The 12,088-nt window shown below is 45.2% G+C and overlaps 1 protein-coding gene across 2 annotated transcripts in view; it reads right to left on the bottom strand.

Annotated features, from left to right (window-relative positions):
- LOC135914613 (phospholipid scramblase 3-like) overlaps window positions 1-12,088 on the bottom strand; it is a 123,174-nt gene that overhangs the window by 74,468 nt on the left and 36,618 nt on the right. For both annotated transcript variants that reach the window (XM_065447537.2, XM_065447539.2), the window contains one exon: window positions 9,780-10,136. In XM_065447537.2, coding sequence (XP_065303609.2) covers window positions 9,780-10,044 — 265 coding nt within the window. In that variant the 5' untranslated portion in view covers window positions 10,045-10,136. The remainder of the gene's footprint in view (window positions 1-9,779; window positions 10,137-12,088) is intronic.

The raw sequence follows: 12,088 nt of genomic DNA, 5'->3' as shown, positions 1-12,088 counted from the left end.
TATCCTATCGCCTCTTCAAAAAACTTCCAAACTGCAACATTTTAAGAGCAGTCAGTAGGAGAAACCTCAGATGTAGTGCAATCAGTGTTAAAGCAGTGAAAAAGCAAGCGGTCTTCGTTACCACGTATTGTCTAAAAAAAACATATTTTCGCCTTTAATGTATTATACTTTGGGTAATAGGACATTTTTTTTTCGGATAGCGCTAAGTGAGCTTATAAGACCTGGCAGTGATTGGGGTAAGCAAGGCTTCGTATCTGCGGCTGCGAGCAGGAAAGCATTGAAATCAGTGATGACACATCCCTGTAAAATGCATTAGTGATGTACCTATGCCTTTATTGTATGTATTATATAACATATCCGGCAGCAAATGCCCAGTTTTTTGTGCAAACAACTACAAATCTAAGAACAAGCAATGAAATGTCATGGGCGTAAAGAAGGTTAAAGGTTTTGTTCACTGCGTTGCTCATTTAAATAAGCCCATATAAAGGCTTAAGCTTTCCTAGCAAACTGAAAATGCGTTAACTCTGCAAGTTTTGTTTTCAAACATAAGCGTCACATTGTATCACATTTTCTGGGAATCAATATTAAGAATAACAGATTTGACCAGGGAGAAATATGTGCGTCACATTTTTTTCGCTGCCTAGAAGATTCGCCTTTGTTAGAAAATGCCGCCAGTGAGAAAGAATTTGATGAGGTATTTTGCACCAACAACTGGCGAAAGAGCGCAATAGAATGATGATTTTAATGCGGTAAATTCTGTCCTGAGGTCCCTATCCTGCACAAGGCTTGCTATCTTATAACGCGGGCGCCACAAGCACGGTTGAAAGGGCATTCGTCTTTTTGTTCAAGGGCATACCAAGTGCATTGTTTACGTTTTACATTCCTTTGCTTTGTTGAAATGTGCCCGCATGTTGCCACTGTGATATCGTCTTGGTTCGTGACTGTCTGCAACGACGAAGCAGAAGTTAAAGATGGCGACGAAGAGATTGGTGAGCAAAAGTCCCTTCACAGAAGCAGCCCCAGTGCCCAAACTGTCATAGGCCGGTGTGTATTCGTAGGTTCAACACATGCAGAGAACGGGTGAGGGGGCATGCGGCATGCTCATCACCTCATCGCATTTGCCCCCTCGGGCAGCCTCTCTCAGCGTGGAGATTCGGCGCACCCTAATAACCGTGGGAACAGGAGTCCTTATCAGGAGTCCAGAACAGGAGTCCTTATCACGCCTACTAAGCGTGAAGCAGGCGTGAGTGGCAAGCGTGGTGAAATATCATGCTTAGATAAGGCATGTAAAAAAGCTGCCAACGAACTCTTACATAAGCCTGCATTTTTATTACAGTGTAGCGGGAAGCAGGATGCCTGCATGTGGCGTTGACATGGCTCACATGCTGCGAAATATCGTCGCACAAGAAAGTGCAAGACGGGGTCAGAAAAGGCGGCGACGTGCCCTGTCCTAAGTTCGAGACACGCCGAGATGTGCAGCGGTGGGCGCGTCATAATTTTCCTTAAAAACGGTCGTAAAGAGGTGCCTTGGGATGAAGAGGAACAGATTGGGACCTCCGGAATGAACATTACGACGGTACACAGTGCTATCCCACAGAGCGTATATGCGTAAGAAAGCGTCGTCGGGCGCGTATTCAAACATTCGGTGAGCACTTTGAGTGAGGCATCGCGACGTTGCTCATAAGGATCGGGGGAGCTGTGACACAAAGAAAGCATAAACGGCATTCTCGATGTCAGAAACGCCGGAGCAGTCGATGGGCCAAAAAACAAAACATCCACATCTTGGTGCCGGCGTTGGGACTTGGGAATCACAGAGCATGAAAACTCTTGGAGCTCCCAAGGCCAGCGACCAAGCCAACCCGTGGACTCCTTGAGGGAGGAAAACGAGCCGAGAGCATGACTGTTGGTTACCACGGAAAACATGTGGCTGTAAAGGCAAGAACAGAACTCGTCAACTGCCCCAACAAAAGCAAGGCAGTGCCGTTCATTAACACAACAGTTGCGCTCTACTGGTGAGATGAGGCGGCTGGCCTAAACGATCGTGCGATTGTGGCCATGCTGTCGCTGGGCTAGGAGAGCGCATACACTATGACCACTGGCGTCCGTACACAATTAGATTGGGGCTTTAGAATCGAAGTGGGTGGTGATCGGGAATGATTCGGTACCGGAAAGTTTTGGAGAGCATGAATTTTGTCTGAGTCAGGTTGTTCTCAAGAAGCACCGACAAGATTATCGATAACTTCATTTTGGCTGGGACCGAAACGACATTTCGATGAGAGGTGTTGCAGCCTCCACTAAAGAAAAACGTCAAGTATGGCTTAGAGATGTTCAACGTGAGTGTATATTGTTGCTAAAAACCCAATTACGTCGTCTAACCGCTGAAGCAAGGAGTCCGTCATAGGCTGAAAGTGACCGGCGCAATACATAATCTAAAGAGCATAAATTGATCAGGAAAAGAGCATCATATGTGTTATAAATGCCGTATTTACTCCATCCATATCGTCCACGCCGATCTGCCGCTATACCATTTGAAGGGAAATTGAGGAAAAGTAGCTTGCACCATGGATACACTCAAGGGCGTCATTGATTCGTGGCAGCGGGTCGACTCCTTTCTTGGTGGCTTTGTTCAGAGGGCGGTAATCCACACAAAATTGTCATGTCCTGTCCTTGTTTTGAACCTACACTACCGGTGACGCACATTGGCTCATAGAAAATTCAGTGACGTTCTTGACAAGCATTTTGTTAACCTCAGTTTCGATTAACGGGCGTTCCGATAGACATAGTGAATATGGTATACGGTGACTTTGAGCAGCACCGCCATAATAACAACGATGCTTGACAGCAAGCAGCTGGTGTAAGGGACAATTGCTAAAGGCGAAAACATTCCTGTAGGAAAAAAAACACCCTAAAGGTCCTCGGCTTGTGCCAGTATGCCCATCGCTATCATTTTCTCTATCTAGGTATCAGTACAAGCGGCAGACCTAAGAGACCTGGTAGGCTCAGAGGAAATGTCGGCTGAGAAAAGCGCCACCTGATGGTAATCTCAGGTATCAAGCTGGGCGAATGAACTTCCGTGTGCCAAATTTGACTTTGTAGACCAACTTTTACGGCACGAATGCACTCGCCGTTGGCCGTGATAGTCAGAACTGCGTGAGGTACGGTGACCACCTAGTTCAGTGGAATGTCTGGCAGATGAGTATCGAGATACTCCACATCAGGAAAACACGGAGAAGTAGGCACTTCGATGTAAGATAATTATTTGGGGGGCCGTCGAACAAAGCTAGTGGCGCTTAAGGGGAAGGGGGTTGCACCACAAGTATCCGAAAGAATAGTTCTAGGCGGAGGGAGCAGCGGTAGCAGTCAGTAAAAGCCAAATACGCAGGCAGGCAAGAAAGACGGAGAACGAGGTCGTGCGGGCAATGGAAAATCATGGTAAAAAGGACAGCAGTGTGGAGGCTGGCGATAGTTACGTGGTCTGCATGCATACCGACGACAGGAACAGTACTGCCATCAGCAACGTGGACGACGCGTGTTGTTGCAGAAGTAAGGATTTTTTATTCGTTTTCCAGAGGAGGAACTCACATTGGAGAGGTGGTCACATTTGTAGATCAGCGCAGTGTCAACAGTGCATTCTACATAAACTTCAAGAAGGTTCTGGTTCATGTACAAAATAATAGGTGGATTGGAGCACCATTTCGACATTGCTTATTCACTTCTTGAAGCTGCATTTGCTAGTTTTCTGGGCGGATGCGGGGACAAACGGATGGTCACAAAGAATGAAAGGGGCTGGGTAGAAGGAGACTGGCAACGTCGGGATGGCGCCGATTGGCCACAATGATGATTCGGAGCAGAGACGTCAGAAGCAGTACAATTCTGGCAGGAAGCATCGGGAGCATGAGGTGCAGAGTTGCAGAAATTGGCACTGTTCTATGTCGGACACGGGGTTAAAAATGATTGATGATTGAAAGCGTTTATTCAATCATCAATCATTTTTAACCCCGTGTCCGACATAGAACAGTGCCAATTTCGTAAAAGATTATCGGCGGGGAGGAAGCCCATGAGTGAAGTGCAGCATGCAGGTTACGTAGGTCGATGAGCACGCAGAGACAATACCCATGTTTTTGAATTCTTGTCGGATAGGCCGCCGAATAGGCGGCCTAAAGCTCACTTCGAACGATGCCACCTACGTTTTCACGTAGGATTTGCTGGAAGGTATGCTCCTCACCAGTCGACGAGAAGGCCTTATTTCACAGGCTCACGATGTGTGGCATGATATGTCGGCTCTTAGCTTGTTTGATGCGGTGACATTCTTTGATGATGGGGTCAATAGTAGAAACTTTGGCGGAAACCAGTAAGTTGGAGATGTCGTCTGCGATAACCTTCAATATGTTGGCCACTTTGTTCCAGACGTCTTGTGGTTAGCTTTGCGGTAAAAAGCTGAGACATCTTATGTGTTTACTCAAAATAGCTTACAGGCCCATTTAATGGCATTGGTTAAGGGGGGACACAAAGTAAATGTTTCAGCAGGATTAAGCAATATAAATATAAATACAGGCAGTCACAAGATAAGTAAAGCAAAGTTCAAAAATATGTTTGCCTAGGCTTAGTTTTGGACAGCGTAAACACAGTAATATACTCATACGCGCAAAAATTCAAAAATACAAGTGTGAAAAACAGGGAAGGACAGCAGATCAATAACTTCCTTATACTATGTTTCTACTGGAAGCTTTGAAATTCTTCGTGAACGGCATCACGATTTGTTAAGCACGCAATGTTATCAGGCAGACTCTTCTATGCGGTTATCGAACGTGGCAGTGCTGATGTGTTAAATGACAGTGTATCGCTAAATGTGCGCTTGAAACTATGGCTATTGTTTATGCGACATGACGCGCGCACTGGTACTTCAAGCGGCAACACATGAGGTCGATTACCGTGAACGTATCCTATGGAAAAGGCAAAGAAGACTTTTCGTGCGACGAGTTTCAAGTGGCTGGAGCGAGATATCTGCTTTAATCTTAGTTACTCTGCAAGTTATGTCCTAGTTACTTGCGATGAAGCGCGATGCTCTGTTTTGAATTGATTCTAGCATATAAATGAATAATGTTGATGTGGTGACTGTACTGAAGTCGCAAGTTCTATATGTGGGCGAAGAAAAGCTTGACATGGTAATTTATGAACTGTAGCAGGGGATTTACGCAAGTTCAGTCGAAGGTAACCTAGAGTTTTCGAAGCTCTTGCGCAGCTAGCTGTTATGTGAGTACTCCAGGGAAGATGAGTTTTAAGTTCAATGCCAGGGTACATGTAGGACGATGTCGGAGGTACGGCGTTGTTAGCTAGGACGTAAGGAAAGCGAGAGTATGATTGTTTTCGCGAGAAGGACATAACTTTACATTTGTCTGAGTTCATGGTAATCCGCCGTATAATGCACCAGGAACTGATAAGGTTAAGGTCGTTCTGTAGTACCAAATGGTCATCAGATTTTTATATCGTATGCCATAAAATGCAGTCGTCTGCGTAAAGCCTTATGTGCGATGATATGTTTTGTGGATGGTCATTATTGAAAATTAAGGAAAGAAGGAGACCAAGGACACTGCCTTGCGGTACGCCAGAGGTAACGTCAGAAATAATCGACGAGTGACTATTAACAACAGGGAACTGTTGCCACAAAGAGAGAAAGTTTCGGAGCCAAGATAAAGTTAATGGATCCAGTTGAAGCGCGCATATTTTCGAAATGAGGCCACAATGATCGACACGATCGAATGCTTTCAAAAATTCTAAGAATACAAAGTCAGTCTCTCGTTTGCTATTCGTGCTGGAATGTTATACTGTTGTAAATTCGAGCAACTGAGTTTCACAAGCTAAGCCTTTTCTGAATCCAGGCTGCTTAAAATTAAAAAAAAACGTCATTGAATTATAAATGGCGGTAGATATGCTATGCTTTGATATATTCCAGTAGTTTCTAGCAGATGCATGTTAATGAGATGGGCCGGTAATTTCGTGGAGAGTACTTGTCAACCCCTTTAAGTACAGGAATAACATTTGCAATTTCCCAGTCCAGGGGTAGTTGGCCAGATAATAAGGATTTCCTCAAAATATGACACAAAATTTGGCTTGAAATTGAAACGGTATTTTTTAGTATATTTGAGTTGATCTTGTCTATACCGGAAGATGTGGATAAATTCATATTACTTATCAAAGACGAAATGCCATCTTTTGTACTATCTATTGGTTCTATAGAGGAGAATCAACGTCGCGAACTATGGGAAGAGTGGAACCGTCTTGTGTAAAAACAGATGTGTGAAAATTGGTAAACGCTACTGGACAATCAGCGTCAGACAAAGGGCTTTCGTCGTCATCATGTAGCACAATATTGCGGACAGTGTTACCTGGTGATATGACTGGCAAGAATTTTCTGGGGTTATTGATTAAAAGACATGGCAGATCACGTGAGACATATTTGTCTTTGGCTGCGCATAGCTCCTTGAAGTAAAATTTTAGGAAATCACTGTATGCTGTCCAATATGAGGCTTGATTGTCTCTTCTGGCTGCCCGAGACAGACGCTTCTTCTTGTTTCTTAATGTTCGAAGGTGCTTAGTAAACCAAGGATTAGATCTGTCATTTGCTATAACGATTTTTGGCGCGTAATTTTCTACCAGAGCTGTTAATGTTTGCTTAAAACGTTCCCAGCTGCATTTTACCGATCCTGAATTAAAGAAAGGCAGAAACTCTTCACTAAGAAAAATAGCCAATTCTGCATAATCATTTTAAAAGTCGGCTGTATTGCAATGTCTAATACATTGATGGTAATACAGTGATGCTCTGAGCCCGATAGAAAGTTTGTGGAATAATAATGTCTACTTCAAAAATTTTGTGATCGCTCAAACTATCAATGTAAGCAATAGGCCCGGCGGTATCAGGTGCGGTAGTTAATACTAAATTAGGATGTAGTGGCCACGGGTGCGTTGATCGACTGTTTGGGTTAGGCTGTAATCTAGTATTAAGCTAATAAATTCAGCAGTGGTCCGGCATCATGATGACAGATTTGGCAAATCAATAAATTCAAGAAATGTACAAGAAATACGGCTCTGTGGGGCTCCGAACACGCGTCCCAAAGGCCTCTTTCGCAATGACTGCGCCACCAAATGGGTAAGTTAACATTTCGCCTAGTTAAACTTGGAAATGTCCAATCATGTTCATTTGTTTTCGTGTGCTCTGTATCACACGCGTAGGGTGCCACTGAGGTAAAAAACGACGTTAGTGAGCACGATGTTTTGATCCCATCTGTTAGTAGTGCTAGCGCGTTCATAAAGCGTTGTCCACTCTTCGACATCAAGGCCGGAAAAGAGACCTTTGGCGCGAGCGTGGGAAAGCGTCAAGACTGGATAAATGTAACCAGCCGTAGCCGATGCTGACGGAGTATCGTCTGCGGGAGGCATGGCAACGCTCTCGATGTTGCGGAGTTCCGTGGAGATAACAGGAATCGCAAACCTCCAACGAAATAATATGTTTGGACAGACACAGACAAAGGAAGCAATTACTATATATTTACTATAGCAGTGCAGCCAGATACCGAGATGGAACCAGCTCGTGCGAAGAACCGATGCCTGTCTTCCTTTGCCCCATGTCTAGTAAACGCCCGCTGCATCGCTACAATATTTACTTGCAGTACCTCGTGTTTGCACTCGTGCATTTCATCTTGTGTCTGAAACCCTTTGGGCGCAACATGTATAATAATCAAATTTCAGCCATTGCTTGCGTTCTTTTATTTGCGCGATAAGAGCAAGCTCTCACCGTGAACCGTTATCTTCTCAAGAACAAAGCGTGCTTTATGCTGCGAACAACATCGTGCGATGTCAGCGTTGCCTCTTGTGCCCTGTGAAACAGGTGCACAGTCGCTACCATTGCCAAAGTAGTAGTCTCGAAAAGCCTGTAAGAGGTTCTCAAGTGCGAAGATTGCGCGATATCTCAGTGGTTAGCGTTTACACATCCAAAATGGGTATTAGAGTTCTGGAGTGCCCTTAGAGTTATTTCTACCTACGGATCAGTGGGTTAATCGGCTTCGTGCAGAGAATTAGCGCAAGGTCACTGGAGTTGGCGTGTACCGCGCGACCAATTTCTCTTTGCATCCGAACTGCCAACTGTATAATCACCGTCATGTGATCGTACCCTAGCGGACGAGCAGGTGAAGCGATCAGTAGCATTCGGGCCTCGTGCCAATGCTTGACATAAATGTATTTTGTGTAGTTTGGACTTAGAAACAGTTTTGCATTTAAAAAGGCAAGAAGAAATAGTCGAAGACCATGCGTTTCTTGCGGCCACAGCCAAAAATAAGAAAAAGACACTTTTGGATAGCGTTAAGCGCCTCGTGTCAACCCGGTGTCGGCGTAGTTTCAGTTGTACTTAGAGAAAAATCATCCTAAACATTTTCCCGTATACTTCCTTTATGACATGTGCTATATGCTGGTTATATTGGCATCCTATTCTATCACTAAAGTTCCTCAGACTTTGTGGTACACTCTAGACAAAGTAATTATCCGGAATATTGAGAATGGCATCCCACAAAGAAATGTAAGGGAACAAAATACTGACAACGCATGCCTTTTATGTCAAAACTTCTAAGACCAAATATCAAAAGTACAAAACAATAAAATTGTTTCACTCTCCTGGCGTGGCTGTTCAATTTCTCCGGGATCTGTCTACGCAAAGAAGTCGCTCTTCTACCCAGAAGCCCGCCTTCGTGGCCAACGTTCGCCGCTGGCGAAGGTTGCCGTTTCCGGGAAGCTTGAGAAGCAGTCATGTATCTGTGAGTGCTATCGCTTTCCACTCTTAAAGGGGAAGCTAAAAGGTCCTCCAAGCCTTGGTATACAAATTCACCAAATTTTCCGTTTTGCTAAAATACTTTTTGAAAAGAGACCGTAGCACCAAACGGAAGCAAGGAAACGACAGCGAGGTATATGCTTCCTCCATAGTAAAATGTCAGAAATTCAAACTAATCGCCAACTAGGCTTATTTCAGAAGCTGAAATTCATGTGAAGGTAAGGCACTAACGCCACCAATTGGTAAGCATTTCCAAGTACCAAAGAGTCAATAAAGACAAAGGAATGGATACGAACTCTTGAGATCAGATTAGATGAGCTATAATTGAAGATTTGAGGCGTTAGGGTGTTGTTCACTTCCCCAAACTATCTTGGTAGTCCGTCACAAAATGCCAATCTTAAGACCTACAAAAAAAAAACGGTTCGGAGCAAAGCATAGACAGCAGTTTTTAAGTGCCGTTGTTACGTCGTTTACCTGATACCTTTCTGATGACGACATATTTATGTCGAACAAGCGAGGCGTTGCGCGAATGACCGTATGCGCGAACACTCAACTAAGGCGATAAAGTTAGCCATTGGTCATTGCAATGCGTCGCATGTGCCTGTGAAGCATCTTTCTTCTTTAATATTGCGTCATGTTGCCAAACTTATGACGGGCGCACATCGAATAATATCTGAAGCCTTGAACATTCAGTTCCTTGCAATTTCACTCCTTCCGAAGGAAATATCATTCATATCGGAGTGTTTACATCCTTGTTTTCCTTCTACACATGCTCCCATCCCGTGCTCCCGTGTTTGTCTTGCGAAGTGGTATAGCTATACATGCTCTTGAAACAATCACCACTTCGTAGTTAGCCGTGGTGGTTGTCTGTCCTTACCTCACGTGCTGTTATTTAGCGCCCTTTTTTGTCAACTCTACGTCTGGTCCGCGAATCGTCTACAGTGGAGAGAGCTACACGTACTATTGCAGAGATCTACATCCTCGCGGACGATAAGGTGGTCGATCTTCGTTAGGTATTCCAGGCCCGCGGGGCAGCCTGGGATCGCCGGAACGGCCTGCGGCGGCAATTTCCCCGTCGGCATTTGAACTCGGGTTGTTTGATGTTTGGCCATCCCGGTGCTCGGCGGCGGCACCTTGCGCGTCCGTGTCTGCGATGGTCCAGCTGCTGCTGGGTGTGCCGGGGCTGCTCCTGGCGTTGCTCGCCGTAGCGCACCATAGCGTGCCATCGCGCGTGTGACACCTCTGTCTTTTCAAGAAAGCCCGTGAGCGGGTGAGTACCTTGGGCAGCTCCTTCGCAGACTTGTCAGCCGGAGCCTGCCTGTGGTGTAAAAGTACGCCGAGAGGAGAAGAAGTCGAGAAGCTACATGCCTACCCTAACAAGTGGTAATTTACGAGGTCGTGAGAGCATGTGTCTATGAGCGAGAAAGGGAGAAAAAGGTGCTCTCGCTTTAACATAATACAATATGGTTATTTAAATTCATAGGAATGTTGGAAGCACTGGCAAAAAGCCCCTGAGAAGGCCCCGCGAGGCCGATGCACACTACAGAGGCTTGGCATTGTCGCACGAGAACATGCAAACAAAAACAGCGTGAAATCACATTCAGGCACAAGAAAGAACGTGGACAAAACAAACGCAAGATAACAAAGTTGACATTGTTTAGCTATAGACACTTTGATTAAGATTCCATGTATAATAAATGCGGAAGAGTATTGCGCAACATTTGAGAACCATAATTTGAACAGGTCTCAGGTACAAACCATCTCAAGCTTCTTGGTGTTGAGTGCTCAGGCTGTTTGCGTTTGAATGAGGGCGGCTGTAACATGAAACAGGTATTTTTCATAACACTTGCTTCATACTGTCTGAGGAGCAAAGTATCGTAAAACTGGGGAAGGGTGTAATACCAAACAGCTTAAAGACCGGATCAAGGTGTTCTAGCCGCGCAACCTTCACAATATTTCCAACAGCTATTGCTGAAAGAGATTCCAACACTGGATATGTGAAAGTATGTGGAACGAAAAACTAAAGAAGGAATGATTACCAACAGAAGGAAACAGTGTATTATACAACATTTGCTTAAAGGGCCCCTCACTAGGTCTGCCCGTTTGGGCTGACAAGCGCAGAGCATACGATGCGGGAAAACGATCGTGTTTGCAAAGTATTACAACGCTATGCACCACGAAGAGATCTGAAATTTCAAAGCTAACGTTCTTTGCCCTTCCCCTCGTGGCCGCCGCGCTCCACGACGGCGAGTGACGTACACGTGCTAGTGCGCCCAATTACATGGGTTTGTGAAGTGACGTCACTCATTGTCACACGTGACTTCGAGAATTATTCAAGGCAAGATATGTTATTTGTGTAATACACTGCTTGAAAACACAAGCTAAAGCTTACACAAATAATAAAAGACACAAACCGAATGACTGCGTCTTTTGGCTTTGCTTCTCCCCGCAGCTAGAGACATGTACTTCCGTTTCCTCTGTTTACACGTCATGCAGTAACGCGCCCAGACACAGACACTGTGTCATTTTCTACCGTGTTCGAGCGTGCCATCATGACCTTTTATACGCTTGTGCCTGCCTCCGATATCTCGTAGCGCTGCCTTATACCGCTAGTCAGGTGTCCTTGTGCACAGCGCGCAAAATCGTGCGTGGCGTGAAACGAGACAATCGCAACCACTCGCACGCTGCGCCTGCATTCGCCGACGCATTTTGAGAGTGGAAATGCGTCGCGCCGCAAAAACTAAGGAGAAAAAAGGAATGAAGGTGACGCCCGTGACGTATGCATAACGCGAACCTCCAACTCCGCCATCTGAAAACGCAGGGAAGGAATTTCGCTTGCAGACGCTAGACGGGCCAGTGGATCGAGCGTCAATGTTTGCGGTGAAGCTCGCCTAATAAAATACTGTGTTTGCTGCGCTGAAATATTCTCCCTCAGCTACTATTGAGCCAATGTGAAAGAAAAAAATTGCGGCAGAACGCTCCCTAGAGCCTATAGACACTTCCAGCGTATAGCCAATGTCTGCTGCGTGGTGAGGGGCCCTTTAATACGCTTCGGCATGAGTATTTCAGTGGACACAAAATAGCCATTTTTCATTATCCACCCCAATTCAGACGTGATCATTCCGTAATATTTTTCATTGAAGATGATTCCTCGACTTCTCGACTGATAAAATTGTTTGGATGAGTGACGTACCCATCCTTAAAGATGCATCATGTAAGGCAAATTATTGCGAGGCCTGGGAAGCACGGTTTTTGTATCTTCTGTGATTA

Source organism: Dermacentor albipictus, chromosome 9, assembly GCF_038994185.2.
Source record: "Dermacentor albipictus isolate Rhodes 1998 colony chromosome 9, USDA_Dalb.pri_finalv2, whole genome shotgun sequence".
Lineage (NCBI taxonomy): Eukaryota > Metazoa > Arthropoda > Arachnida > Ixodida > Ixodidae > Dermacentor > Dermacentor albipictus.
Note: the sequence above shows the minus strand (reverse complement) of the source record. Positions and strands in the feature narration are given on the sequence as shown.